The sequence below is a fragment of the Oncorhynchus mykiss genome, chromosome 3 (genome assembly GCF_013265735.2).
Source record: "Oncorhynchus mykiss isolate Arlee chromosome 3, USDA_OmykA_1.1, whole genome shotgun sequence".
Lineage (NCBI taxonomy): Eukaryota > Metazoa > Chordata > Actinopteri > Salmoniformes > Salmonidae > Oncorhynchus > Oncorhynchus mykiss.
The window spans coordinates 31,552,741-31,578,321 of record NC_048567.1 but is presented as its reverse complement, the minus strand read 5'-3'; the positions used below and the strand labels follow the sequence as shown (position 1 = coordinate 31,578,321).

Genomic DNA, 25,581 nt, shown 5'->3' with positions numbered 1-25,581 from the left:
CCTACCACCATACCCCGTTCAAAGGCATTTCAATCTTTTGTCTTGCCCATTCACCCTCTGAATGGCACACACACTAAAATCCACATCTCAACAGTCTCGATGCTTAAAAATCCTTCTTTAACCTTTTACTGCAGTTGGCTAAATCAGGGTCAGTGTTTCTTGATAGTCTTAAACAAATCTATTTTGAAACCAAAGTATACACCTCACACACACGGTTATGGGCTTTAAAAAAGAAGACACCTGTACCATGTCAGATATAGAGTTGAAATGTATTCAATCTTGAGTTTGCATCCCAATATTACACTTTATATACATCACAGAAGACTGAAATATAACAAAACCGTTTGACATAGAAACACCAGATTTGCAGTTAAATTTTTATTTATTTATTATTAATTAAAATATGAATAACATTCCACCAATGATGCAACTAGGTAATTTGACTGCAGCAATGGGCTACTGTTATTGACTGATATGAATGTTCACTGTTGAGCCATGGATCCTTTTACAACCTGGAGTTATCTCTTTCTGTTGTACATTCTTGTCTTGGTTTCACCTGTATTTTTTTGGGCCTTTCATTAGTTGATTCTGGTTTGAAACTAGTTCATGGGAATCTGCATGGTGATGTCATATATATTTTAAGAAATTAGAAAGATATCACCAAAAAACGAAGACAAAACTGGTTTAACCTCAGGAACTAAAGCCAATTTGTTACCTGTCAAAGCTGATTGGTAATCCGTATTATTCAAAAAGGGGAAGACCTTATTAGACTAATTTGATGGATAAATGAATGTCTATGTGCAGGCACCATGAAACTGAACTCCATGACCGCAAAATAAGTCAACTTAAATACGGGGTCTATTGAGTGACTTTGTCAGGACTAGGACCCGATAGCCTGAAGAATGTTAAAAGTACAGAACAACAACTGTTTATGATTCAGAACCCAAAAGCTTCTAAGAGCTGAACTCCTCCCGCCAGCTTGATGGAGCACCGCTCAGGTTCACTGGTGTCTTTTTACCCAGACCTGGATCAAATACTATCTAAAATCATTTCAAATGCTTCAGCTGGGTTTGATTGAGCTTGCCTGGCGCAATGGAGCCAATAGAGTAGTCTCAAAAGTGAAAGCCCTGCCCAACTGGAACTCAAGGCAGACTAAAGCAGACGCTAAAAGTATTTTAAGGAGTTAAAATAGTATTTGAACCCAGGTCTTTCTTGACCCTGTCAGGAACTGTGTTTGTGTGTGTGGGAGTCTGTTTGATCCCAGGGTGGATCCATGGATCCTATTCGATGATCCCTTTTGTAATGCTTTGAGATATCCAACTGATGCTTGTAATTTTGTTTTGTATTTCCTGTGAATTGTAATGACCAACATCTGTTCCTAACCTGATCCTGTTCTGAGCTTTTGGATAAATGGCTTGATTAAACTCTCTTAACAACACCCACCCTAAGCAGTGTTTGTTATGCTTTTGTATTGTTGATGTTTTTATTATGTAATGTCACTTTTGTTGTGATGTGAATTTCATTAATCTGATGACTGTTATTTATTCAATCCCCTATCTATGTTTAATTGTTACCAGATTTAAATGAATCATGTAACAACTAACTCATTAGGAATTTGGGGCACAACGGAAGAAGTTGTTTAACGAGTTACCATCTCCCGAATTAAACTCAAGAAGATATATATATATATATAAGTTATATATCCATAACAGTCACTTATTAATCATTACCTCATCAGTTCTCATTCTGAACAGTCGTTGCTGATTATTCAGTACTACACAAAGTGGTTTAATCATTTATTTACTAACTAAATAACACAGAATATACACTTACATGAGACAAAAGTCCCTAGTAGACTGACCAGATATGACGGCTTGTTACACATATGGAGAGGGGGTGGGGAAAGAGGGAGAGAGAGATAGAGGGGACATTTCTTCTGGTCTGGGAGGTGAGGTTAAGTTGAGACTAAGTTCTAATCATTCCCCACATATAGCTAACGTTCCATGTTTTTCTGGTCTGGGAGGTGAGGTTAAGTTGAGACTAAGTTCTAATCATTCCCCACATATAGCTAACGTTCCATGTTTTTCTGGTCTGGGAGGTGAGGTTAAGTTGAGACTAAGTTCTAATCATTCCCCACATATAGCTAACGTTCCATGCTTTACTGGTCTGGTAGGTGAGGTTAAGTTGAGACTAAGTTCTAATCATTCCCCACATATAGCTAACTGGTCTGGTAGGTGAGGTTATCTTCTGATCTAGTGTTGAGGTTGAGAGTTTCAGCATTTCCGAGACGTTCAGTGTTTCCAACCATTTCAACGTGTGGACCATGGTCTCACTTCTTTTGGTCGAGTATGTTAATTCTTAGCGAGTCCTTTTAAGCACTCTGGCCAACGGGGGTGTTCCGTCATACTGAGCGTGGCTAGTCACTGTGCATAGTTTATATGAAAAACAATTATCTTAAACCATCTTAAACTAAAATCACATTCCTGTCTTAACAAAAATAGTTACACCCATTTTCATATCACATAGACAACATATTGGATGGAAACTCGACCGCCGGTGGGGGTTTCCTTCCTACGTTACGGTATTTGGTTCATACAGTTTTTAATAACATCACAAAATGAAAAGCAGTATGACATTTGTTTTCGACATCTACTCATTGACCAGAGTTTCTGGCATGCAGAAGTCTCTTTAGACAAAAGACATTCCATTCCCAATACTAAAGGGTAGAGAGAGAAAGTTCCCCCCTCCAGAGATTTACAGCAGGGTGTGAAGGTGACCATCCAGCAGCTCCCGCTCTCATCTCTGTGGGAGAGAGAGAGGCCTGGATTCTGTCACCCCCCCCCACCAGTCTTATCTGCCCATTCTGATCCTCAAAGGACAGTCATGACACTTTTAATAACCCTCCTCTGATGCAAACACTACGGTGAATGTCCTTCTAACAATTCAGTTTCGATCCGGTCTAGCTTGAGGTGGGCAATGCTAGGAATAGCCAATGGAGAAGCTGGCCCAGTTGAAGAGGGAATGGAACGTACATCATCAAACTCTTCCCATTTGTTTTGTCTTTTCACTTCTTAAGTGGATAAGACCACACTCCTCAGTAAACAGCATACTTGTCTAGACGAGGCTGGGAGAAGTGTGGTGTAGACTTCATGGAAATATGAGGCTTACTCTTAGCTCAGCTTTTATTAAGTAGCTTAAGGCCATGTACAATGGGGGATAATGTCTTGTTCCTTGGATGAAAGAACAAGAAGGTACACCAACATTGACTGATACCCTGGTACCAGATCTGTTTGCTCTTTCTTAGCCAACTCTTAGAATTGTTGTCATGCCAAACAGCCTGGCCTCACCTCAATCTCCATATCTGATCATGCTGTCATTGATGGGCACAGTGAGAAGTTAATCATGTTTGACATGACAATGACCATAGGATTTGGCAAGACAGCATTAACAGATCTGGGACCAGGTTAATATGCTGAATTCTTTCTTTTGGAAATGCATCTTAGTACTGTCTGCCTTATGGCTTTTATTCAACTGAAAATTATATTTCAGTCACATTTGTATTTTATGCTTTTTTAATTGAATATATTTTTTGAATTGCTTTTTAATTGAACATCTTGGAAAGCTTATCAAGATACAGTAAATCAGGATAAAACAACAGTGTTTATTTCTTGTTTTCATTTTGTATTCAGGCTAGCAAAGGGGCAAATAACAGCTATTTTCAAAACCAACCGGAATACAAAATGAAAACAAGAAAGTCTGTCTCACTTTTGTCTGTCCCACTTTTTGGAGACCTCCAGTGAAGTATTGTCATGCTACTTCTCATTGAACCCATTAGATATTCCTCGTGGTCAACAATGAAAGAGTCAATGCTACCTTGTTAATGTGTAAATGTGTACATTTTACCAATATCTAAGACACCAATAGTGATAGCCAGAGTCAAGTCAAGTATTCATACTTGAGAGCGAAACAAGGACATGAAACAGAACCTGAACTTGCTCTGAGCACTACATGTATTTGACTGTGGTATAGTTGGTGTTTTGTTTGTTTTAGGATCCACAGGTGATGAGGACTGAGGAGTGTAGAGCATACCTACTATTACGTTACTTTCACCTGGCACTGTAAGACAAGCAAGGTCAAATGTCAAGAGCTAGGCCTCACTAGACGTCCGATCCAGTACCCTGGGATTGGATGGTACCAGTTCAATTATGGTTCACTAGATTGTAGTCCCCAACTTCATCTTGTTATTGTTGTCAGTGTTAGGGAATGACCTAGAGCGCCACTGCTTTCTCATTTGACACTTTGTTGTAAACTGTCAACCCCCTGAGGTAGTTGTCCAATTCCTGCTAGCTTCTCTTAAATCGTTGGAGAAGTTGCAGCAAAGAGACAACTGAAGAGGTCATCTGGCAGTAGAAGTACTTCAAAAACTCTGTCCTCCTGAGACTACGAACTGTTACAGTAGCTGTCACTTCAAAGGAGTCAGTCAGTGGCTAGTAGATCTGCAGCCGGTGAGTCTTACTAATCAATCGCCGAGTTGTCAGTTAGAACAATGTCCGTCAGTGTCATATGTGAGCAATCAAATCTAAGTCAAATGTAAAGCTGTGCTGGATTGAGGAGCATGCACTATATATTCAGTTGAAATCGGGAGTGTACATACACCTTAGCCATGTACATTTAAACTCTGTTTTTCACAAATACTGCTATTTAATCCTGGTAAAAATTCCCTGTCTTAGGTCAGTTAGCATCACCACTTTATTTTAAGAATGTGAAATGTCAGGATAATAGTAGAGAGAACTATTTACTTCAGCTTTTATTTATTTCATCACATTCCCAGTGGGTCAGAAATGTACATACACTCAATTAGTATTTGGTAGCATTGACTTTAAATTGTAACTTGGGTCAAACGTTTCGGGTAGCCTTCCACAAGCTTCCCACAATAATTTGGGTGAATTTTGGCCCATTCATCCTGACAGAGCTGGTGTAACTGAGTCTGGTTTGTAGGCCTCCTTGCTCACACACGCCTTTTCAGTTCTGCCCACAAATTGTCTATAGGATTGAGGTCAGGGCTTTGTGATGGCCACTCCAATACCTTGACTTTGTTGTCCTTAAGCCATTTTGCCACAACTTTGGAAGTATGCTTGGGGTCATTGTCCATTTGGAAGACTGATTTGCGACCAAGCTTTAACTTCCTGACTGATGTCTTGAGATGTTGCTTCAATATATCCACATAATTTTTTGATGCCATCTAAGTGCACCAGTCCCTCCTGCAGCAAAGCACACCGACAACACCTGCCACCTCCGTGCTTCACAGTTGGAATGTTTCTTCAGCTTGCAAGCCTCCCCCTTTTCCCTCCAAACATAAGAATGGTAATTATGGCCAACAGTTCTATTTTTGCTTAATCAGACAAGAAGACATTTCTCCAAAAAGTATGATCTTTGTCCCCATGTGCAGTTGCAAACCGTAGTCTGGCTTTTTTTTATGGAGGTTTTGGAGCAGTAGCTTCTTTCTTGCTGAAAGGCCTTTCAGGTTATGTTGATATACAGTAGTACTTTTGTACCTGTTTCCTCCAGCATCTTCACAAGGTCCTTTGTTGTTGTTCTGGGATTGAGTTGCATTTTTCGCATCAAAGTACGTTCATCACTAGGAAACAGAACGCTTCTCCTTCCTGAGCGGTATGACGGCTGCGTGGTCCCATGGTGTTTATACTTGAGCACTATTGTTTGTGCAGATGAACATGGTACCTTCAGGCATTTGGAAATTGCTCCCAAGGATGAACCAGACTTGTGGAGGTCTACAATTTTTTTCTGAGGTCTGGCTAATTTCTTTTGATTTTCCCATGATGTCAAGCAAAGAGGCACTGAGTTTGGAGGTAGTCCTTGAAGCACATCCACAGGTACACCTCCAATTGACTCAAATTATGTCAATTAGCCTATCAGAAGCTTCTAAAGCCATGACATACTTTTCTGGAATTTTCCAAGCTGTTTAAAGGCATAGTCCACCTAGTGTATGTAAACTTCTGACCCACTGGAATTGTGATACAGTGAATTATAAGTGAAATAATCTGTCTGTAAACAATTGTTGGAAAAATTACTTGTGTCATGCACAAAGTAGATGTCCTAACCAACTTTCCAAAACTATAGTTTTTTAACAAGAAACTTGTGGAGAGGTTGAAAAACAAGTTTTAATGACTCCAACCTAAGTGTATGTAAACTTCCGACTTCAACTGCATGGGTAAGATCTGTTTATTTGACAGTGGGCAGTTTGTGATTTGTGTGTGTCCACAATAACTCACACACTGTCTCAATAGGATAGGATGTAGTGATAACTATGTGGCCCACATATCCTCCTGCTCCTTAGTAAATAATACATTATTACAATTCATTTATTCCAGAATAAATGATTGACCGTGATCCATTTCTGAAGGAGTCGGCTTCCAGGTTTGACCTCCAGCACCTCAGAGGAGAGAGGTTTGACAGTAATTAAATCCTCAGGGATGAGGTGTCCTATGAGTCCTGAATACTCTCTCTACCTGGGTCTAGGTGACCTTGTTCTTCACTGCAGGAAACTTTTGGTCACTATGACATTAACATGACGGTGTAATCTGGTCTATAATCCATTCAAGACTGCAGTTCTAAATTATGACTGTTGTCACAATAGCGGTAAGATTTTTGCATTACGACTGCACTGACCTAACACCTCTGGATAACAGCCTCTATGTCAGAGGTGAAACGACACTGACGTGTTAATGGGATAGTGAAGTGTCAAGCGAAGCGTTACCGAACTTTCTCTACGACGGCTGGGCTGCCATGAGAGCAGCTCGCTGAGTTTAGAACGTATAAATGGGCGTCCATTGTTATGCAAATCCAATCGTGTATATTGAGGATGAAACTGGATTTGTAGCTTTGTGAAATTTGGATGGCAGTGTGACGCATTTTTATTGTTGTTTTTTTCCGCGGTGGAATGAGCACAGCTACTTTGTGACGTCTGAATTGTGGCCAAATAACAATGCGCTCCGTGCCAGGAACACACACTTACCTCTCATACTCTTCAAACATCAAACAGAGAGAGGAGAACATTCCCTCCGTCCCTTCCTCCCTCCCTACGCAATAATCCCCCGCTCTGCTCAATCCTGAAGGGACCCTCCTCGCTTCAAAATACCGTTGTCCTTTGAACACTCTTCTTGTGGTGGAAAATACTATCCTATACTGACAACGTTCAGTGCAACATGTTTCAGTAAAGGACATGTGAAGTTCATAACTGAATATTGTGATCCCTCTTTACTAATATATCCAAACGGATTCTAAATTCAGAATTTAGGATTACTCAATGTAAAATTAGGTCAAGTAGGAGTTTAAAAAAAGAAAGAAGTTTTATCAACAAAATATATATATATTTTCAGAACTATTGCCTGATTCACTGATGCATTTTGAATGACCTTTTACTCCTGGCACAGGAGGCTGCTGAGGGGAGGACCGCTCATGATGATGGCTGGAACAGAGCAAATGGAATGGCATCAAACACCTGGAAACCATGTGTTTGATGTATTTCATACCATTCCACTGATTTTACTCCAGTCATTACCACCAGCCCGTTCTCCCCAATTAATGTGCCACCAACCTCCTGTAACTCCTAGAGTCATAAAAATTCCACGGAACAATACTTTCCAAAAAAATCTGAATCAGCTACAATTTAGAATGTTTCCTCAAGCTGCCAACATGATGTAACATACAATACTGTGTAATTGATGGTCTAGTTACATTATCTGAAGACAAAGCGTGGGTTTAAGGTACAGACAAACCCGAGGCAACACTGAAATCCCCACTAGGCACCTCTCTCTTCACGTCTATTCCTCTTTTGCTAGCTCCTTGCCTGTCTTACCCCTGTCTTTCAATGTCTCTCTCGCTCTACTTCTCTCCCTCCACTTTCTGACTTTCTCTTTCCAACTCTTTCTCTCAGGGCGTTCAATCTCTGGAACTGTATTTAGTGGGAACATAACTGGAACTTCTGATGTGTGTGAGACGCGGCTGTGAGACAGATCAGTTCTTCACGACAACCACAAGGCGGTGAAGTTAATTCACCTGTACCAGCTCCAGCACAAACCCAGCGAGCACTTTTTGGGTTGAAAACAACTTATTTTCCACTTATTTTCAACATCTTTTGCTCATAGGGAACGAACTGACCAACCAACAACCATGCTACCTATTGGCTATTCTACTGAGCGTCATCTGTATTCATAAATGTGTTGGATATTATCATCCACTTCCAATAGAACGTGTCGCTTAGTTTGATAGATTCTAAATAACCTCTGGTCCTCCGGGTTAGATACCTAGTTATTGGAGAGGATAATGCTCATAAGAACACAACACATTTTCTATAGCAATGTGTTTCTTTCCAGAGGTCATTGTCTGCATGAGTCTGCATCCATCCATCCAACCATCCATCCATATATGGGCAGAAAAGACAGTGAATGAGATTCAATTGGAACCCCTAATGAGTGTATTATATTGTGAATGATGCACAGGGGTGAAAGTTTACCCTCTCATTTTGGTAAAGTTCTCTCATAGGGATAATCACAGGGATTCAGTGAGAGCCTCTCCACTCTCTTCACTTACTGACATGAATGGGGGCATAAAGGTCCCCTTGCTCTCACTTCACAAAATACCACAGAGAGAGAGGCACTCATTAGGAAGAAATGGGTTTCGCTATATCAAAGGATGTTATTCACAAACATACCCCTAAATAGCCAACCGGGAATAATCAGGGTTATTATTGAGAAAATGACAATGAATCTTTTCAGAATCACACAATTTTAATTAAGGTCCCAGTTGTGTGCGTCTGGAAGGTACATGTTGAAGCCTATTGTGAGAGAGAGGGGGGATGCTATTTATTCAAGTTCAAGAGAACGAGACATAGAGCTAATTTTGCATTCATCCCCATCCAATCCTCTAAAGATGTATCTGTCTGAAGTACAACTTAATTGTATTGATCTCTACTTAACTTCCCCTTCAACAGCATTTAGTGTTGATATTTACCACACTTTGAAAAAGATCCAAAACTTTTTCTTACTGACTTTATTCATTAATTTATAATTCCTTCATCCAATTAGTTTTTAACCACTTATTTTCCGTTTGAATGAGTTTTGGATGGGCGTTATCTGTGGACACCTACGTGAGTCTGCTGTGAATGACTCATAGAGCTTATCTCAGGTCCTCTGTGATGTAAGAGCTCCCCAGGTAGTCCATCCAGTGGAAGAAGTCGTTCCACAGCCACAGAAAATGTGCTCCAGCATCCCTGGTGTTTGGCAATATGCCACCAGCTGTTTCCAATGGTAACACCTTTCAGGAGCTGGAGAGTGGAGGCAGAGTAGAGCCTGGTCTGGTTCAGGGAACACACTTTATTGTTAGGTTGTGTTGGGCTATATGTATTCCCGCTGTGCCTTTATAATGTTCTTCCATCCCGCACTCCTTTCCTTCTTCCATCCCGCCCTCCTTTCCTTCTTCCATCCCTCCCTCCGTTCCTTCTTCCATCCCTCCCTCTGTTCCTTCTTCCATCCCGCCCTCCTTTCCTTCTTCCAACCCGCCCTCCTTTCCTTCTTCCATCCCGCCCTCCGTTCCTTCTTCCAACCCACCCTCCTTTCCTTCTTCCATCCCTCCCTCCGTTCCTTCTTCCATCCCACCCTCCTTTCCTTCTTCCATCCCTCCCTCCGTTCCTTCTTCCAACCCACCCTCCTTTCCTTCTTCCATCCCTCCCTCCGTTCCTTCTTCCATCCCGCCCTCCTTTCCTTCTTCCATTCCGCCCTCCATTCCTTCTTCCATCCCGCCCTCCTTTCCTTCTTCCATCCCGCCCTCCTTTCCTTCTTCCATCCCTCCCTCCATTTCCTCTCCAGGGTTCTTTCCGTGGCCTGTCCTCTCCTGTCAGACCTACCAAGGCAGCCCCTAAGGGTGGGGAGAACGCTGTTGTGCGCCTCTTCAGAACGATCGTGAGTCACCCCATTTGCATAGTTTTCCACTGTTGATGTTTGACTTGTTGATATGAGGGCGTCAGGTAGTCTACCAGTTAAGAGCAGGTAGCCTAGCAGTAGAAATAACTTTAGGCCAGTAAACGAAAGGTCACTGGTTCAAATCCCTGAGCCAGCTAGGTGAAAAATCAGTTGATGTGCCCTTGAGCAAGGCACTTAACCCTATTTGATCCTGTAAGTCGCTCTGGATAAGAGTGTCTTCTAAATGACTAAAATGTAATGAGAAATACCCTCATCTATTGTATTTCTAAAGATCTCTGTCACTTTCTCCCCTCAGGTGTCCCCTGCCCCTCCTAAGTCTAGGGTGAGCCCCATTTACTCTTACTCTTTGTCAATATTGTCCAATTGAGGAGTAGAAGGTTGTTTTCGTCTTTGGATGGGATTGTGTATTTGGCTTTGTTAATAACATGTGATGTCACTGAGCGTATGTCACTGAGTCTGTGCTCTCTCTGGTGACGCGAGCGTCTGCCTTGCTCTGCCCTGGATGTGGACTCATCTCTTCATGCTGCACTGCCTTTGCTCTGTGTAAGGCCTGAGTGATTAACTCTCCTCCCCTCACCCCTGTGTCTCACCCCTGTCTATTCCCTGTCTCTGTCTCGTACGTGTCCTTGTCCAGTGGACGGCAATGACTGCGAAACTAGGCCAGGTACGTGGTTAAACGCTACAGCTAAAGCAAACGAAGAGAAAAATCCCCGGCCGTTCTTTAAAACAGTCTATTCTGTAACCATCTAAAGGCTCGAGAGCTTGTTGTAATCCAAGCATACATGCATAACGCCCTCATCGGTTTTTCTATTTTATTAAATCATGTTTTGAGTGGTTTTGTTTGGCAAGCTCTCCGCCTCCGGCTCAATTGAATATCCAGTTCTTTATTTGCTGAAGTCGTTTTTCCCTTTTGGTATGATAACCAGCAACTTAATCCTGCTTTTTCTTATTTGCCTCGTCCTCTTCTCTTGGCCCCTGTTGGCCCCTGTGCGAGCGTGCATGCACGTGTGTGTGATTTGTCAGTGTGCGCACATGCGTTTGTGTCTTTGTGTGTGTCTCTGTGTGTGTATGTGTCAGTGGTGGCTGCTGATGATGAGGAGGACGGCTCATAGTAATGCCTGGAACGGATTCAATGGAATTGTATCAGCTACATGGAAACCACGTTTGATGCCCATTCCATTTACTCCATTCCAGCCATTATTATGAGCCGTCCTCCCCTCAGCAGCCTCCGCTGGTGTGTGTGTGTGGTGTGTGTGTGTTGTAGATGTTATGAGTCACACATAACAGTGAAACAACAGAGTGATAAGGGATGAGACCTTTTAAAGCTCTTCTCTGAGGTAAGGGATCTTTAAATAACACTTTGAAGTGTTCCTCCCCCAACATTTCATTCATCCTCATGCATGTTTATTGGAGTTTTGCGTGAACGGTTCCCAGTCTAAACCCCCCCCCCCCCCCCCCCCCTTTGAGAGTCAGAGCAGCCACAGCTCAGCTGTTACTGAGATTGAATTTAGAAAGTGCTTAAGTGGAAGCACTTCCACTTTGACTCAGATTGATTTGCTCCAATGAGCCACTTTTTGATCTAGGCTAGACTAGTTCAAAACTGTAGGTAAAATTTCACTCCGTGATAAGAGTCACTGACTCGAAGGCCATCTTTTCTATAACCTCGTCACCTGCTGGCTTTCAGTTGAGCCTGGGGACGACGCTGTCGCTTCTATTGTTTTCAGGCAACATGATATTATCAGAAAACATTCTTTAAACAACCATGCAATACCCACGTAAGATATGTACACGATGCCGCTTTTTAGCCATTAGTAAATCATTTAGATGAACAAACACAGAGACGAGCTGGCAAAAGCACACACTGACTGGGCCACCATGCTAGGTGACAACAACAATGTCTCCCGGTGTCTTACCTCACCCATGCTCTCTTCCCGGGTGTCTCAGAAGTCAACAGGATCCGCCAAGGCGAAGAAGGCCGGTGCAGGCGACAGCGGAACCCTGTCCAAGATCTTCAAAATGGTAAACGAACACGAAACCCATTTATAAAGGAACAAAAACGCTCTGATCTGTCTTTGACAGTAACATGAAAAGGGAATATCCAATTATATAATTCCCTTTGTATGTTATCGAAACTAATTCCAGAATGTGCACTTGATTAAACAGATGGGATATTTCTTTCTCTTTTATTCCTCCCTCCTCTCTCTCTCTCTTCTTCTTTCACCTCAGTGATGATAGCCACCATTCAGTGAGTAGCTAATGAGTCATGGGCGGCAATTTATATTTACTCTTACTTGCTATGAATTTATTCAACGTTGGTAGGCTAAGGTGACACCTTCCATTGCCTATCATACCACCGGCAGAATAACTGCACCTCGAGACAGCCTCTAGACAGTGATAATTGCAGTGTCTGGCTGATGCTACCGGCTTCATGCATTAAAGAGTGCAGTTTGATGTCAAAGGTAACGCTATTTGTGGCTTGATACGGACATGCAGCACCTAACATAATTGGCAGCTTTACTTGCAGGCAGTGATCTTGCACCTGTGGGCCTACACTTCGAAACCAGCTTTAGGGATAGTAGTCTTGCTTACTCTTAATGGCTGTTCTAAGACCTGTGCTAACTGCAATGGGACATGCTTAGCAATTACAATTGTGGCGTGTGGCAGCTTTGCTCACTTTGCCGATGGCTTCCGCGACTGTAAACACACCGTCAGGTAAGCCAAGCTGTTATGGAAGCAGTGCCTTGCATTCTTTCTACAACTAGGACATTGCGCTTTTAATTAGATTGCCCATCTGGTTCATGCATGTGTGTACCAAGCACACTGCATATCATACTGGGATACTACACAAACAGACTTATTCAAGAGGTCCTTCTCCGACGCAGTAGGCCACACGTAAAGGTAAGGCAGACACACTTATGTACACGAGCTGTATAGCACCCCGGTGTGTTCCGTCTCAAACGGACGACGGAGGTGTTTGAACAGAGAGTATACCATTTATAGATATTTTCTTACTACAATCTCTACTGTATCTTTCTCTACCTCTCTCTTTTGGTCTCCACCTCTGTCTGTCTCTCTCGTTATCCTTCTCACCTCTCACTCTGCCCCGTCGACTCACTTTCTTCTCTGAGCAGTGACTCGGAGAGCTCCTGCATTCTGAGCGGCTGTTGTTTGTTTGTTTGTTTGTCTCTCCTTGCGTCATCCATGGCATGGTGAATGCTAATCTCTAGGACATGCTCTGGAGGTCTCTGGCAGTTTTAATTACCCAGTCTGGCCCAAGCTTCAGATACAGTTATTTAATTAGGCAGAATAGGCACTGAGAGCTTATGTTCCGGTAGGTACAGTCAGTGCACTCACAGTGATTAGCAAGGCAACCAAGCACAGTCAGCTCCCTCATACCATACAGGGGGCCTACTTTTAAAAATGTTTAGAGAGTCTGTTTATATCCACATGCTCCCTGCATAGGTGTCTTTGCTAGTTGGACTATGTGGCATTATGAAACTAAAAGATGAAGACGATCAAGTCTATAAATGTGTGGGTAAATAGTACACCAATCCTCTCTTGCTTATAGCTTGTTTCCCCACAATCTCTCTGCCTAATTGGCGTTAAGCTAAAGCCACCATCTTTAGCGCTTCTGATTACCGTTTTGTTTTAATCATTATCTGGGGACGGACTTTTATTTCACGTTTTCTTTTCATTTGTTTTCCATTCTCCAGTTCTGTTACCGCATTCTAATTAGTTTGTTTTTCGAACCGATAATGATTTTAAACTCAACTTGCTGTAAGAATGGCTCAGAGCCTGGCCCTTTTCCTCTGATCTCCCTTTGTTTCAGGAGATTTGAAGGCTTTGTACGTTGTGGATTATATTCATTCCAATAGTTCTCCCTAAAGAATTGTCTCATTTGTATAATCTTTGTTCCGTTCCAATCCTCCCCTCTTTCTCCTACTTTTATATCCCCATGAGAAAATGCACAATCTATTCTTAGGGATTGAGCTTGGTGAACACAGCACATCATTGATCAGTTTTGGCAACGACATGCAAATTAGAACTGGGAGATGTCTCTTTTTAGGGCATAGCTGAGAATTCACAAAATAAACAATTCTGATAATACCTAGAACTCACCCACCTACTCTAACAAAAAAATTGCACACAATGCTCAAGGCCACGTAGACTGTACGTCAATATACAGCTGGACATTTGTGTCCTAATTAGCAGGTCCCTTTAGTGAGCATCGTTAGCGAATGACAAAAACAATCCATTTCCTGATTTATTATTTTGTCTCTCACTCTCTTGCAGGGCGCAAGCCGGACTGGGTCCCTAACCAAAAAATGAGGTCCCTTTCAAGAGCACAAAGGCAGACGTCAAGGAAAGGGACACGAGTGGGGGAAAACAAAGAAGATAAAAGAACAGATCTTTGTCGACTCACACACACACCTCTTCCCTGCTTTTCTAACCCGTTCATTTTATAACTCAAATGCCTCCGCCACCGCACCCGGCTGGTAGACATAGCGACACAATCTGTGCCCCTGCTCCTCCCTCCCGCCTCTCCTGTGCAACCATCTTGGATGTGAACTGTTGCCGAAGTCATCCGGACCCCCCTCTCACAGCCTAAAGGACCCCTGTCGTAGCTCTACAGTACCTGTGTCTTCATTTCTATTTCTCTGTCTGTCTGTCTGTCTGTATAGAGTCGTCTAACAAGGCTGGCTATCTGGACCAGACCTGGCTGAAGTAGCTTAGGTCCAATTGACCTGGCCCTGACCGCCTGTGGTTGTGAAAGTGTGACCAGGTCTGGTTCTGGTTCAGAAACGAATGATTATCTGTCTTGTCATGCTCGTCTTTGTCGTTCCCCCCCCCCAAACCCCACACACTCTCCCATTTCCTGTACAACCTGACATGAATTCATAGCTAAGCATCGTCTTACTAAGCTTGCATGGGTTGTTGCGATGGCCAGTTGGCCATGTGTTTGTACGTCTTTACCGTCCCGTGGCATCAGTGTGAAGTGTCCTGTCTTACGTGTTGCTGTCCTTCCATGTTTTTACATTAGGGTCTATGGCTGGCTGTGATCTTCCGTGGTAAAATGACATCGAGCTACTGAAAGTTAACCCACTAACAGTCTCGCCTGTAGTATCCACTGAATTGTAGAAATCAATGGATGATGTTATAATTTCTAATATTATTCTCATTAGATTTTCAGTACATGTAGATTGATTAGGACACTAATGTGTATGGGATTGGGAGTTTCCCCATCTAGATATAATGGAGATTTGTCTAAAATGCACTGTTTTGACCTTTGAAAAGCAGACACGGACTGCTCTGAAACCAAGCTCACGCTGGACCTGCCACAACCATGGCATTTCCAATGGCAGGACAGATTCAAACCCTTTCCCCCCATTAGGTGTGGTCTTCTCTGTCTTAAGTATCTCTTGCTTCATATATCTATCGAAGCACTGCACAAAATATGAATACAAAACAGCTAGCTAAGCAATACCATTTCTGACTGCCAGAAACGATGTGCTGTGTTTACTCCATGTGGATATTAAAACACCAACACTGTCATAAAGGTGCTCCTTATTTAACTGTGTAAAAGCATAAATGTTATAAAAAAAAAAGATACAGAGGGCGTGGAGTTTGTTGACCAAGGTACGAGCGATGAGTTGCATAAAACTGCTTATTACTGCCACTGTACTGTCCAATATCCTCCCACCAGTCTTTCCTCCATAAATAAAAAATTTGTGTAATCTATAGCATTCTCTGCCTGTCTCCCCCTGTCACCCCTCCCCCATGTCTTAATGTGCGCGCGTGTTTTTGTATGGGTCCTGTGAATGAATGTAGAATGAAACTCTCGAGACCCTCATTGTTGTATCTATCGGTAATAAAAAGATGTACGACCAGCCACTTAATAACTTGGAAAAAATAAAGGAATTAAAAATCATTAAATCGTTATGGGTCTCTGGTTGTGTTGTTTGATAGAAATGTAAAAAGTAGTGTACACACATGCAGTAACTTGCCGGTGTAGGGTACAAGAACTGATGAAATATTCATCTTTGTTTAGGAGCAGACTCATGCCAGAGCTGCATCTCACTCCTGCTTCCAAGAGTAATTGTGTTTGCTCAATAATTGCATCATCAAGGAGAGGAATTTAATAATTCATCAATGTGGAGGAAGAGACATTTGTTTTTATAGAAGTTGAAAGTGGCCATGCTCTTTCCATATGCTGCGAAAGGTTAATAACTCTGGGACTAATGAAAGATAGAGGTACAAAAATGGATTTTGACTATGTGGCAATGGATTTTTCAATCGCTAAACACTTGCCTTTTCTAGAGACAAGGTTTTGATGCAGAGACATACCGAGATCTTCACATATCACAGAAAATCAAAAACAGACAAAATGCAATCAACTTAGCACAAATTATTTCTAAAACAATTGGTCAACATTCAATCTGTATAAAAATTACTGATTTTATTAATTAAATACTTTTCAACATTACAAAATACATTCCTGCCAAAAAAACAAAAAAAAAAACACTCAACAGCTTACAGTCTGAAAACTGGTTCAGCAATTGACAAAAAATGAACTCTTGTTCACAACCAATTTGATAAGGAATCCAAAAATATATGCAATCATACACTATTTACATTGCAAAATTAAATATCAGATTACAAAATGGCTGTGCATAAGCTTACAACTAAAATGACAATTTCATGCAACATCTTGTGAACGTGGAGAGTCAACCCCTGAAGCCCTTATACAGCAGCCAAGAACAGTGGTATCACAGGTCATCATTGTCAAATTTACAGGCATAACGTTTCAGAAGAGAGGGATCAAATCCACACCAGACCTAAGTTCAAATACTTTTCGAAATCATTATACTTTATCCGGGCTTGATAGAGCTTGCCTGGCGCAATGAAACCTATAAAGTAGTAATTTGCAATATTGCATTCTGCAAACCCTGGCACTTCGGGCAGACTAAAGTGAATGACTTCAAATAGTAGAGTATTTGAACCCAGGTCTGACCCATATGACTCTTGGCGCTTTATAGTCTCACCATTCAAGGCTACCTTCAACTTTATGGCAAAAATATATGTATATTCTTTACAACTAATTAATCAAAAACAAAACGTTTAGCTTGCCTTTTAGAAAAGTGTATAGCATAAATATGCAAAAATATGTGACTTTAAAAAGAAATGTACTTTTCTGGTAAACTGCACATAGATCACTCCAATGTGTGTGCCTGCTAAAGCACAGCTCAGTTGTCAAACAGTTAAGTGTGGGCCTGTTCGCAGTGTGTGGAGCTGCCCCGGGAGCACGGGAGAGATCGAGTCCCCGTCTAGAAACAATGCCTAGACCCTGCCCCAGCCCGTTATACACTTGTGTAGATCTGAAATGATTGGATAGGAATACGCAATAAGGCAAACCTTTCTATCCAGCCTTTCAGAGGGCAAGGTGGAGTTCTAACACTATTGCTTATACCTAGTCCAGTCCATAATAGGTCATACGGAGCAGTTTGTGACTGACTACTGCTGACTTATGGACCGCGGATCTACAAGGGTGCCTCGGGGGGGGGGGGGGGGGGGGGGGGGGGGGGGGGGGGCTGTTTCCGGATGGGGCAGGTGAGTGGTTATTCTACTCTACAGGGTGATGTGAACCAGTACCGCAGGACTGACAGTGCAGCCATTCAGATCTCTAGCGTTCACTCCTCTTATTGGCAAACAGAGTAAACAACAGTCTAGGGATAAAACCGCCGGTAGTCTACCTCAGCTAGCTACAGCCCCGACTGGTGAACTGTACTGGGAGGTCAGCGTATGATTACTAAACAGCTTATTGACTAAAACGTCTCGTAAGGGTCTCATACTAATGAGAATCAGAGCGCAGGTTGATTCAGCAATTTAGTCTGCCTTTAAAGGGACAATCTGCAGTTCAAACAATAATTAAAGCGGGCAATCCGCCACCGATTTGGTAAATAGCTGAGGGATGGAGCTGGAGAAATGTAACCAAATTCACAAGACAGAGCTATTGATGCAAAGACTGAACAACCATGATATGAAAAGGATAGATTTAACCATGTTGGGGCGATAAAATGTTTGTTTACAATTGCTTGTTTTTTTGTTCCTTTTTTAACAAAAAAAGAGGAACAAGCTGAACTAAGCTCATGAGGCATGTGTAAGTTATACTCTTCAATAATTAATGGGTATATACAGTGCCTTGCGAAAGTATTCGGCCCCCTTGAACTTTGCGACCTTTTGCCACATTTCAGGCTTCAAACATAAAGATATAAAACTGTATTTTTTTGTGAAGAATCAACAACAAGTGGGACACAATCATGAAGTGGAACGACATTTATTGGATATTTCAAACTTTTTTAACAAATCAAAAACTGAAAAATTGGGCGTGCAAAATTATTCAGCCCCTTTCCTTTCAGTGCAGCAAACTCTCTCCAGAAGTTCAGTGAGGATCTCTGAATGATCCAATGTTGACCTAAATTACTAATGATGATAAATACAATCCACCTGGGTGTAATCAAGTCTCCGTATAAATGCACCTGCACTGTGATAGTCTCAGAGGTCCGTTAAAAGCGCAGAGAGCATCATGAAGAACAAGGAACACACCAGGCAGGTCCGAGATACTGTTGTGAAGAAGTTTAAAGCCGGATTTGGATACAAAAAGATTTCCCAAGCTTTAAACATCCCAAGGAGCACTGTGCAAGCGATAATATTGAAATGGAAGGAGTATCAGACCACTGCAAATCTACCAAGACCTGGCCGTCCCTCTAAACTTTCAGCTCATACAAGGAGAAGACTGATCAGAGATGCAGCCAAGAGGCCCATGATCACTCTGGATGAACTGCAGAGATCTACAGCTGAGGTGGGAGACTCTGTCCATAGGACAACAATCAGTCGTATATTGCACAAATCTGGCCTTTATGGAAGAGTGGCAAGAAGAAAGCCATTTCTTAAAGATATCCATAAAAAGTGTTGTTTAAAGTTTGCCACAAGCCACCTGGGAGACACACCAAACATGTGGAAGAAGGTGCTCTGATCAGATGAAACCAAAATTTAACTTTTTGGCAACAATGCAAAACGTTATGTTTGGCGTAAAAGCAACACAGCTGAACACACCATCCCCACTGTCAAACATGGTGGTGGCAGCATCATGGTTTGGGCCTGCTTTTCTTCAGCAGGGACAGGGAAGATGGTTAAAATTGATGGGAAGATGGATGGAGCCAAATACAGGACCATTCTGGAAGAAAACCTGATGGAGTCTGCAAAAGACCTGAGACTGGGACGGAGATTTGTCTTCCAACAAGACAATGATCCAAAACATAAAGCAAAATCTACAATGGAATGGTTCAAAAATAAACATATCCAGGTGTTAGAATGGCCAAGTCAAAGTCCAGACCTGAATCCAATCGAGAATCTGTGGAAAGAACTGAAAACTGCTGTTCACAAATGCTCTCCATCCAACCTCACTGAGCTCGAGCTGTTTTGCAAGGAGGAATGGGAAAAAATGTCAGTCTCTCGATGTGCAATACTGATAGAGACATACCCCAAGCGACTTACAGCTGTAATCGCAGCAAAAGGTGGCGCTACAAAGTATTAACTTAAGGGGGCTGAATAATTTTGCACGCCCAATTTTTCAGTTTTTGATTTGTTAAAAAAGTTTGAAATATCCAATGTTGTTCCACTTCATGATTGTGTCCCACTTGTTGTTGATTCTTCACAAGAAAATACAGTTTTATATCTTTATGTTTGAAGCCTGAAATGTGGCAAAAGGTCGCAAAGTTCAAGGGGGCCGAATACTTTCGCAAGGCACTGTATCATGAATTTAAAAGGAAAAAAAATAATTTATGTAGCAATCACAGATTGTCCCTTTAATGCATATCTGAGGACGGGCAGAGAAACGGGCAGAAATAGCTGCTGCTAAGGACCTAATGCGTGTAGAGGTACGGCCGCACACACTTTCTATTTTCAGTATGTGCGTGGCAACATCACTTTAGAAAAAGTGCAGAAATGTCCAACTCAATTAAAAAGAGGTGAGGAAAAGAGGGGGTTGATCTGAGGGGTAGGTTTTCCACACCTACTTGTGGTAAAATCAGTGCTTTGTATCATCAGTGCACAGACGCCTAGTAAAGAGTCTATGCTGGGATAAACTGGGAAGGTCAATTCAATTCTGAGTTGGGGGCTAAGGGAACACGTTGGGAATACCACAGTGCCAGTCTTCAGAAGACTCCTGGACAACCTCTTCCATGTCATTCAGCTCGGGAGGGACATCCACTCCCGTCTCTGTCCCCTGCTCCAACGTCACCTCCTGGGTCCGATCGGGACCTGTGTCCAAGAAAAAGAAAGACAGAGAGAGAGATAAAGACACACAGAGAGAGAGAGAGGCAGAGAGAGGGAGAGAAGAGAATGAAAGAGAGAGAAAGGACAGAGTGAGAGGGACAAAGTTACTCATGAACGTTCCTGTTAGAACGGAGAGTGTCAAGGGAACTCTTTAGGTTAATTTTCAGAGTTTAAGAATGAAACGCATTTATCACTTGTGAGGTAAGTTAGAGGAAGGGGTGAGTGACAGGTGAAATTCTACCAGAGCCCTTTCTCAATTGTCAAAAAAAATAAATCCTCTCCTCGCCTCCTCTCCTTCGATGCATTGATATGGAAGAATTGGCAAGGTGATGATGAGTCAGCCTGAGGATGACGAGTTGCCTTCAGCCATATTGTTTTTCCCAATCAGTGCAGATGAAGAGGTGGTGAGGACAGATGTTGTAAGCAGTCGAGACAGAGCCTTTGTGTTTGGGATCCAGAAATAGACACGAGAGTCAGTTCAGCAGAGGACATTTCCTTTGTACTGGAGGTATACAGAACCAAACAGGCACTATGGGGAGAGTGCATCACAGCAAGGTTCAATAATTAAAACCTATCTATTGAATGAACTCACTTAAATTTGACTGACGCTCTCAATAAAAAGAGCTATTGTGAATCATCCAGGTGAATGTTTGTTAGAAATGTCCTTGACATTTTTTGTTGTTGCTAGGCTTCCCCTATAAGCGCGCAAGGACTGATGCTCACACTCACCCCCCCCCCCCCCCCCCCCCCCCCCCCCACACACACAGTGCCTGGATACAGGCCTTAGCCGTGGTATATTGCCAGAGTTGCATATTCCAGACAGTCCTAACGCCAACATCCAACATAATAATCCATTGAAAATGCTAAATACCGTTCAAACATTTGCCACCGCCATAAGCAATTTGTCACAAAAAGTTGGCGACTCCCCGTTTCAAGTGAGAATCAGAGCGCTGACTTACAGCTCCAGTCAATCAGCTCGGTGGCTGTTGAAAGCTTCCTTATGAGCGTCCGGACGAGAATGAAAAGTCTGGCTGCCTTCTCTGTCAAAAGGCCTTTCAGGCAGGGAAAGGCAACAGATTGAGAGATGGAGTATCAGGCTGATTTGTGCGCTTTATCCCTATGCGCCATGGTCAAAAGTAGTCCACAAATCAAATCACGTTATTGGTCACATATACATATTTAGCAGATGTTATTGTGGATGTAGCGAAATGCTTGTGCTTCTAGCACCAACAGTGCAGTAGTATCTAACAATTCACAACAACACACCTACATCTAAAAGTAAAAGAACGGAATTAAGAAAAATATAAATAATAGGACAAGCAATGTCAGTGTCATTGATTAAAATACAGTAGAATAGAATACAGTAAAAACAGTTGAAGTCGGAAGTTTATATACACTTAGGTTGGAGTCATTAAAACTCGTTTGCCTGCCTGAAACGTTTGACCTAAGTTAAACAATTTAAATTCAATGCTACCAAATACTAATTGACTGTATGTAAACTTCTGACCCACTGGGAATGTGATGAAAGAAATAAAAGCTGAAATAAATCAATCTCTCTACTATTATCCTGACATTTCACATTCTTAAAATAAAGTGGTGATCCTATCTGACCTAAGACAAGGAATTTATTACTAGGATTAAATGTCAGGAATTGTGAAAAACAGAGTTTAAATGTATTTGGCTAAGGTGTATGTAAACGTCCGACTTCAATTGTACATATGAGATATGTAAAACAGTATGTAAACATTATTAAAGTGACTAGTATTCCATTATTAAAGTGGCCAGCGATACCATGTCTATGTATATAGGGCAGCAACTTCTAAGGTACATGGTTGAGTAACCGGGTGGTAGCCGGCTAGTGACGGCTATTTAACAGTCTGACGGCCTTGATAGAAGCTGGTTTTCAGTCTCTCGGACCCAGCTTTTATGCACCTGAACGGATGATAGTGGGGTCAACAGGTCGTGGCTCAGGTAGTTGATGTCGTTGATGATCATTTAGGCCTTCCTGTGACATCGGGTGCTGTAGGTGTCCTGGAGGGCAGGCAGTATGCCCCCAGTGATGCATTGGGCAGACCGTACCACCCTCTGGAGAACCCTGCAGTTGCGGGCGGTGCAGTTGCCGTACCAGGCGGTGATACAGCCCGACAAGATGCTCTCAATTGTGCATCTGTAGAAGTTTGTGAGGGTCAAGCTGAATTTCTTCAGCCTCATGAGGTTGAAGAGGCGCTGTTGCGCCTAGGGCTGTGGCGGTTATGAAATTTCATCAGCCGGTGATTGTCAAACACTAACTGTCGGTCTAAAGGTTATTGACTGTTAATTAACAATTAGCATCTCCTGGCTTCCACACATAGCCAACAAGCCATTTTAGTCTAATAATAATAAATCCATGTAATTTAGCCTACACCTTCACAATAAATCAAATTTTTTCTTTTATTTTAGACAGGTCTAAAGAAGCATGATATGTAGTCTATTTCGGAAGAACAGAATAGCATACTCAGAGTTGACCGTATGTTAGGTTCTGATGTGGCTATGCCATATGGCTGTGGGCTTCACTAGTCATTCTGCAGACAAGATTTGTTTATAATTCTGTGGCGTTATTTTATAATATGAAGAATAAAGCTGAATAAAATATACAGGCCCAGTCGAGAGTTTGGACACATCTAACCACTTTTATTTATTTTTTGTGTTTTCTAAATGATAAAATAAACACATATGAAATCATGTAGTAACCAAAAAAAGTGTTAAAACAAAAATATAAATACAAAGTAAATAGCCACCCTTTGCCTTGATGACAGCTTCACCTGGAACACATTTCCAACAGTCTTGAAGGAGTTCCCACATATATCAAGCTCTTGTTGGCTACTTTTCCTTCACTCTGCGGTACAACTCATCCCAAACCATCTCAATTGGGTTGAGGTCGGGTGATTGCGGAGGCCAGGTCATCTGATGCAGCACTCCATCACCTTCCTTCTTGGTCAAATAGCCCTTATACAGCCTGGAGGTGTGTTGGGTCATTGTTCAATGATAGTCCCACTAAGTGCAAACCAGATGGGATGGCGTATCGCTGCAGAATGCTGTGGTAGCCATGCTGGCTAAGTGTGCCTTGAATTCTAAATAAATCACAGACAGTGTCACCAGCAAATCACCCCCCCACCACCTCTTCAATGCTTCACAGTGGGAACCAAACATGCAGAGAACATCCATTCACCTACTCTTCGACTCACAAAGACACGTCGGTTGGAACCAAAGATCACAAATTTGGACTCATCTGACCAAAGGACAGATTTCCACTGGTCTAATGTCCATTGCTCATGTTTCTTGGCTTCAAAAGGTTCTACAGCTGCACCATCGAGAGCATCCTGACCGGTTGCATCACCGCCTGGTATGGCAACTGCTCGGCCTCCGACCGTAAAGCGTTACAGAGGGTAGTGCGTACCGCCCAGTCCATCACTGGGGCCAAGCTTCCTGCCATCCAGGACCTAAAAACTAGGCGGTGTCAGAGGAAGGCCCAAAAAATTGTGAAAGACTTCAGTCACCCAAGTCATAGACTGTTCTTTCTGCTACTGCATGGCAAGCAGTACTTAAGCTTCTACCCCCAAGCCGTTAGACTGCTGAAAAATGTATCAAATGGCCTCCTGGACTATTTACATTGACACTTCCTCCCACCCTTTGTTTTTACACTGCTGCTACTCGCTGTTTATCATCTACGCATAGTCACTTTACCCCTACCTACATGTACAAATTACCTTGATTAACATGTACCCCCTGCATATAGCCTCGTTTTTACTGTAAGTAAGCATTTCACGGTAAGGACTGCACCTGTTGTATTCGGCAGATGTGACAAATAACATTTGATTTGATCCTTGCTTCCGGTCCTTCCGGCAGTTAGATTAGGGTATGTCATTTTAGGCGTGGGAACAACATCCCCTATACACTTCCTGATGAACTCAGTCACCGCGTTCGCGTGCATGTCAGAGGATACTCGGAAGATATCCGAGTCCGCGAGAATTTGGGCTGTGGCGTCCATCAATAATGGACTGGCCTCCTCAGAGAGAAAGCATGTAGGGACGCTCAGGATTTTTTATTTTTTTATTTTACCTAGGCAACTAGGCAAGTCAGTTAAGAACGGCCTTTTCAGGGGCAGGACGTCAGATTTGTACCCTGTCAGTGCGGGGATTTGAACTTGCAACTTTTCGGTTACTAGTCCAACGCTCTAACCACTAGGCTACTCTGCCGCCCCACTCAATGGTTGGTATCGGAGACTGACAAGCGTGTTTTGTGTCTCTGCATGTCCGTGGCTCACCGTAGCCGTGCGACCTCTTCATGTGCAGCTTCATGTTGCTCTTCTGTGTGAAGCTGATGCTGCAGATCTCACACTTGTAGGGCTTCTCCCCTGTGTGTTTGACCGTGTGTACCTGCAGGGCACTCTTCTGGTTGAAGGCCTTGTCACACTGGGAACACTTAAAGGGACGCTCACCTGAAAAACAGAGAGACACCTTCTCAAGACTTTCAGTACAAAGGTTACTCGTGAACTTCGCCGGATGAATACAAAACACACATTCTAATTCAATCTCGTGTGCAGTGAAGGCAATAAAAAAAGGTGTCTCGCACTAAAATAAGTTTGAAATATGGAACAGAAGTCCTTCTAAAAAGTGAATGCACGTACAGTAATTGATGCGTTGCACTATATTACTGCAAGCGGTAGCAATTTACATCCATTTTAATAACAGTTTTATAAAAAATGAAAAGGTCTTGTCAGCTTACATTATCTGCTGAAAGATGTGAACCGCCGGCAAAGTGTAAATCCTTAGCCTACTGTGCATAATCTTGGAACATAATGACCTGCCATAATCGCTACCATTACAGTCAAAAATACATGGACTTATTTAACTGAAATTGAGCAAAGACCTGTTATGTCTGTAACTAAGTCCATGGACATTATTTAAGTACCAATGGATCTGCCTCTCTTCTGATGTGGAGATGGAGATTAAAACACATTTCTAGTATGACGGCTTAAAGAAGCGCTAAGAGCGACGGTTGTGATTGTGATGCTTTTCGCTTGCTGACGTGACGCTAGCAAGCTAGGCTATGTCATTTCATATCGTGTGTACGAGCTCTCTTACAGTCTCTCCTGCTGGGGATGATAAGAGGTAAGACAGGATCCCCCCCCTGCCGGTTCAGCTGTCACAGTGGGCTCTTCAACACACAACATTACAGTTATCTCACCCCGGCCTGGTGGCCATAAGTA

At 42.4% G+C, this 25,581-nt stretch overlaps 2 protein-coding genes across 8 annotated transcripts in view; one reads left to right on the top strand and one right to left on the bottom strand.

Annotated features, from left to right (window-relative positions):
• Positions 1-15,938, top strand: part of LOC110518371 (myelin basic protein) — a 68,724-nt gene extending 52,786 nt beyond the window's left edge. For 2 of the 6 annotated variants that reach the window (XR_005043155.1, XM_036973843.1), the window contains 6 exons: positions 9,885-9,977; positions 10,294-10,320; positions 10,633-10,662; positions 11,943-12,017; positions 12,225-12,243; positions 14,292-15,938. Coding sequence is in view for 4 of the 6 variants with exons in the window: in XM_036973843.1 (XP_036829738.1) it covers positions 9,885-9,977; positions 10,294-10,320; positions 10,633-10,662; positions 11,943-12,017; positions 12,225-12,227 (228 nt within the window). In the remaining 2 variants the exon portion in view is untranslated. The remainder of the gene's footprint in view (positions 1-9,884; positions 9,978-10,293; positions 10,321-10,632; positions 10,663-11,942; positions 12,018-12,224; positions 12,244-14,291) is intronic. The other 4 variants (XR_005043161.1, XM_036973842.1, XM_036973844.1 and 1 more) reach the window with 3 other exon arrangements.
• A 3,800-nt stretch (positions 15,939-19,738) lies between these two features.
• LOC110518348 (zinc finger protein 236) overlaps positions 19,739-25,581 on the bottom strand; it is an 85,300-nt gene continuing 79,457 nt past the window's right edge. For both annotated transcript variants that reach the window (XM_036973840.1, XM_036973839.1), the window contains exons 31-32: positions 24,637-24,810; positions 19,739-20,318 (exon numbers count right to left, since the gene is read on the bottom strand). In XM_036973840.1, the coding sequence (XP_036829735.1) occupies positions 20,176-20,318; positions 24,637-24,810 (317 nt within the window). In that variant the 3' untranslated portion in view covers positions 19,739-20,175. The remainder of the gene's footprint in view (positions 20,319-24,636; positions 24,811-25,581) is intronic.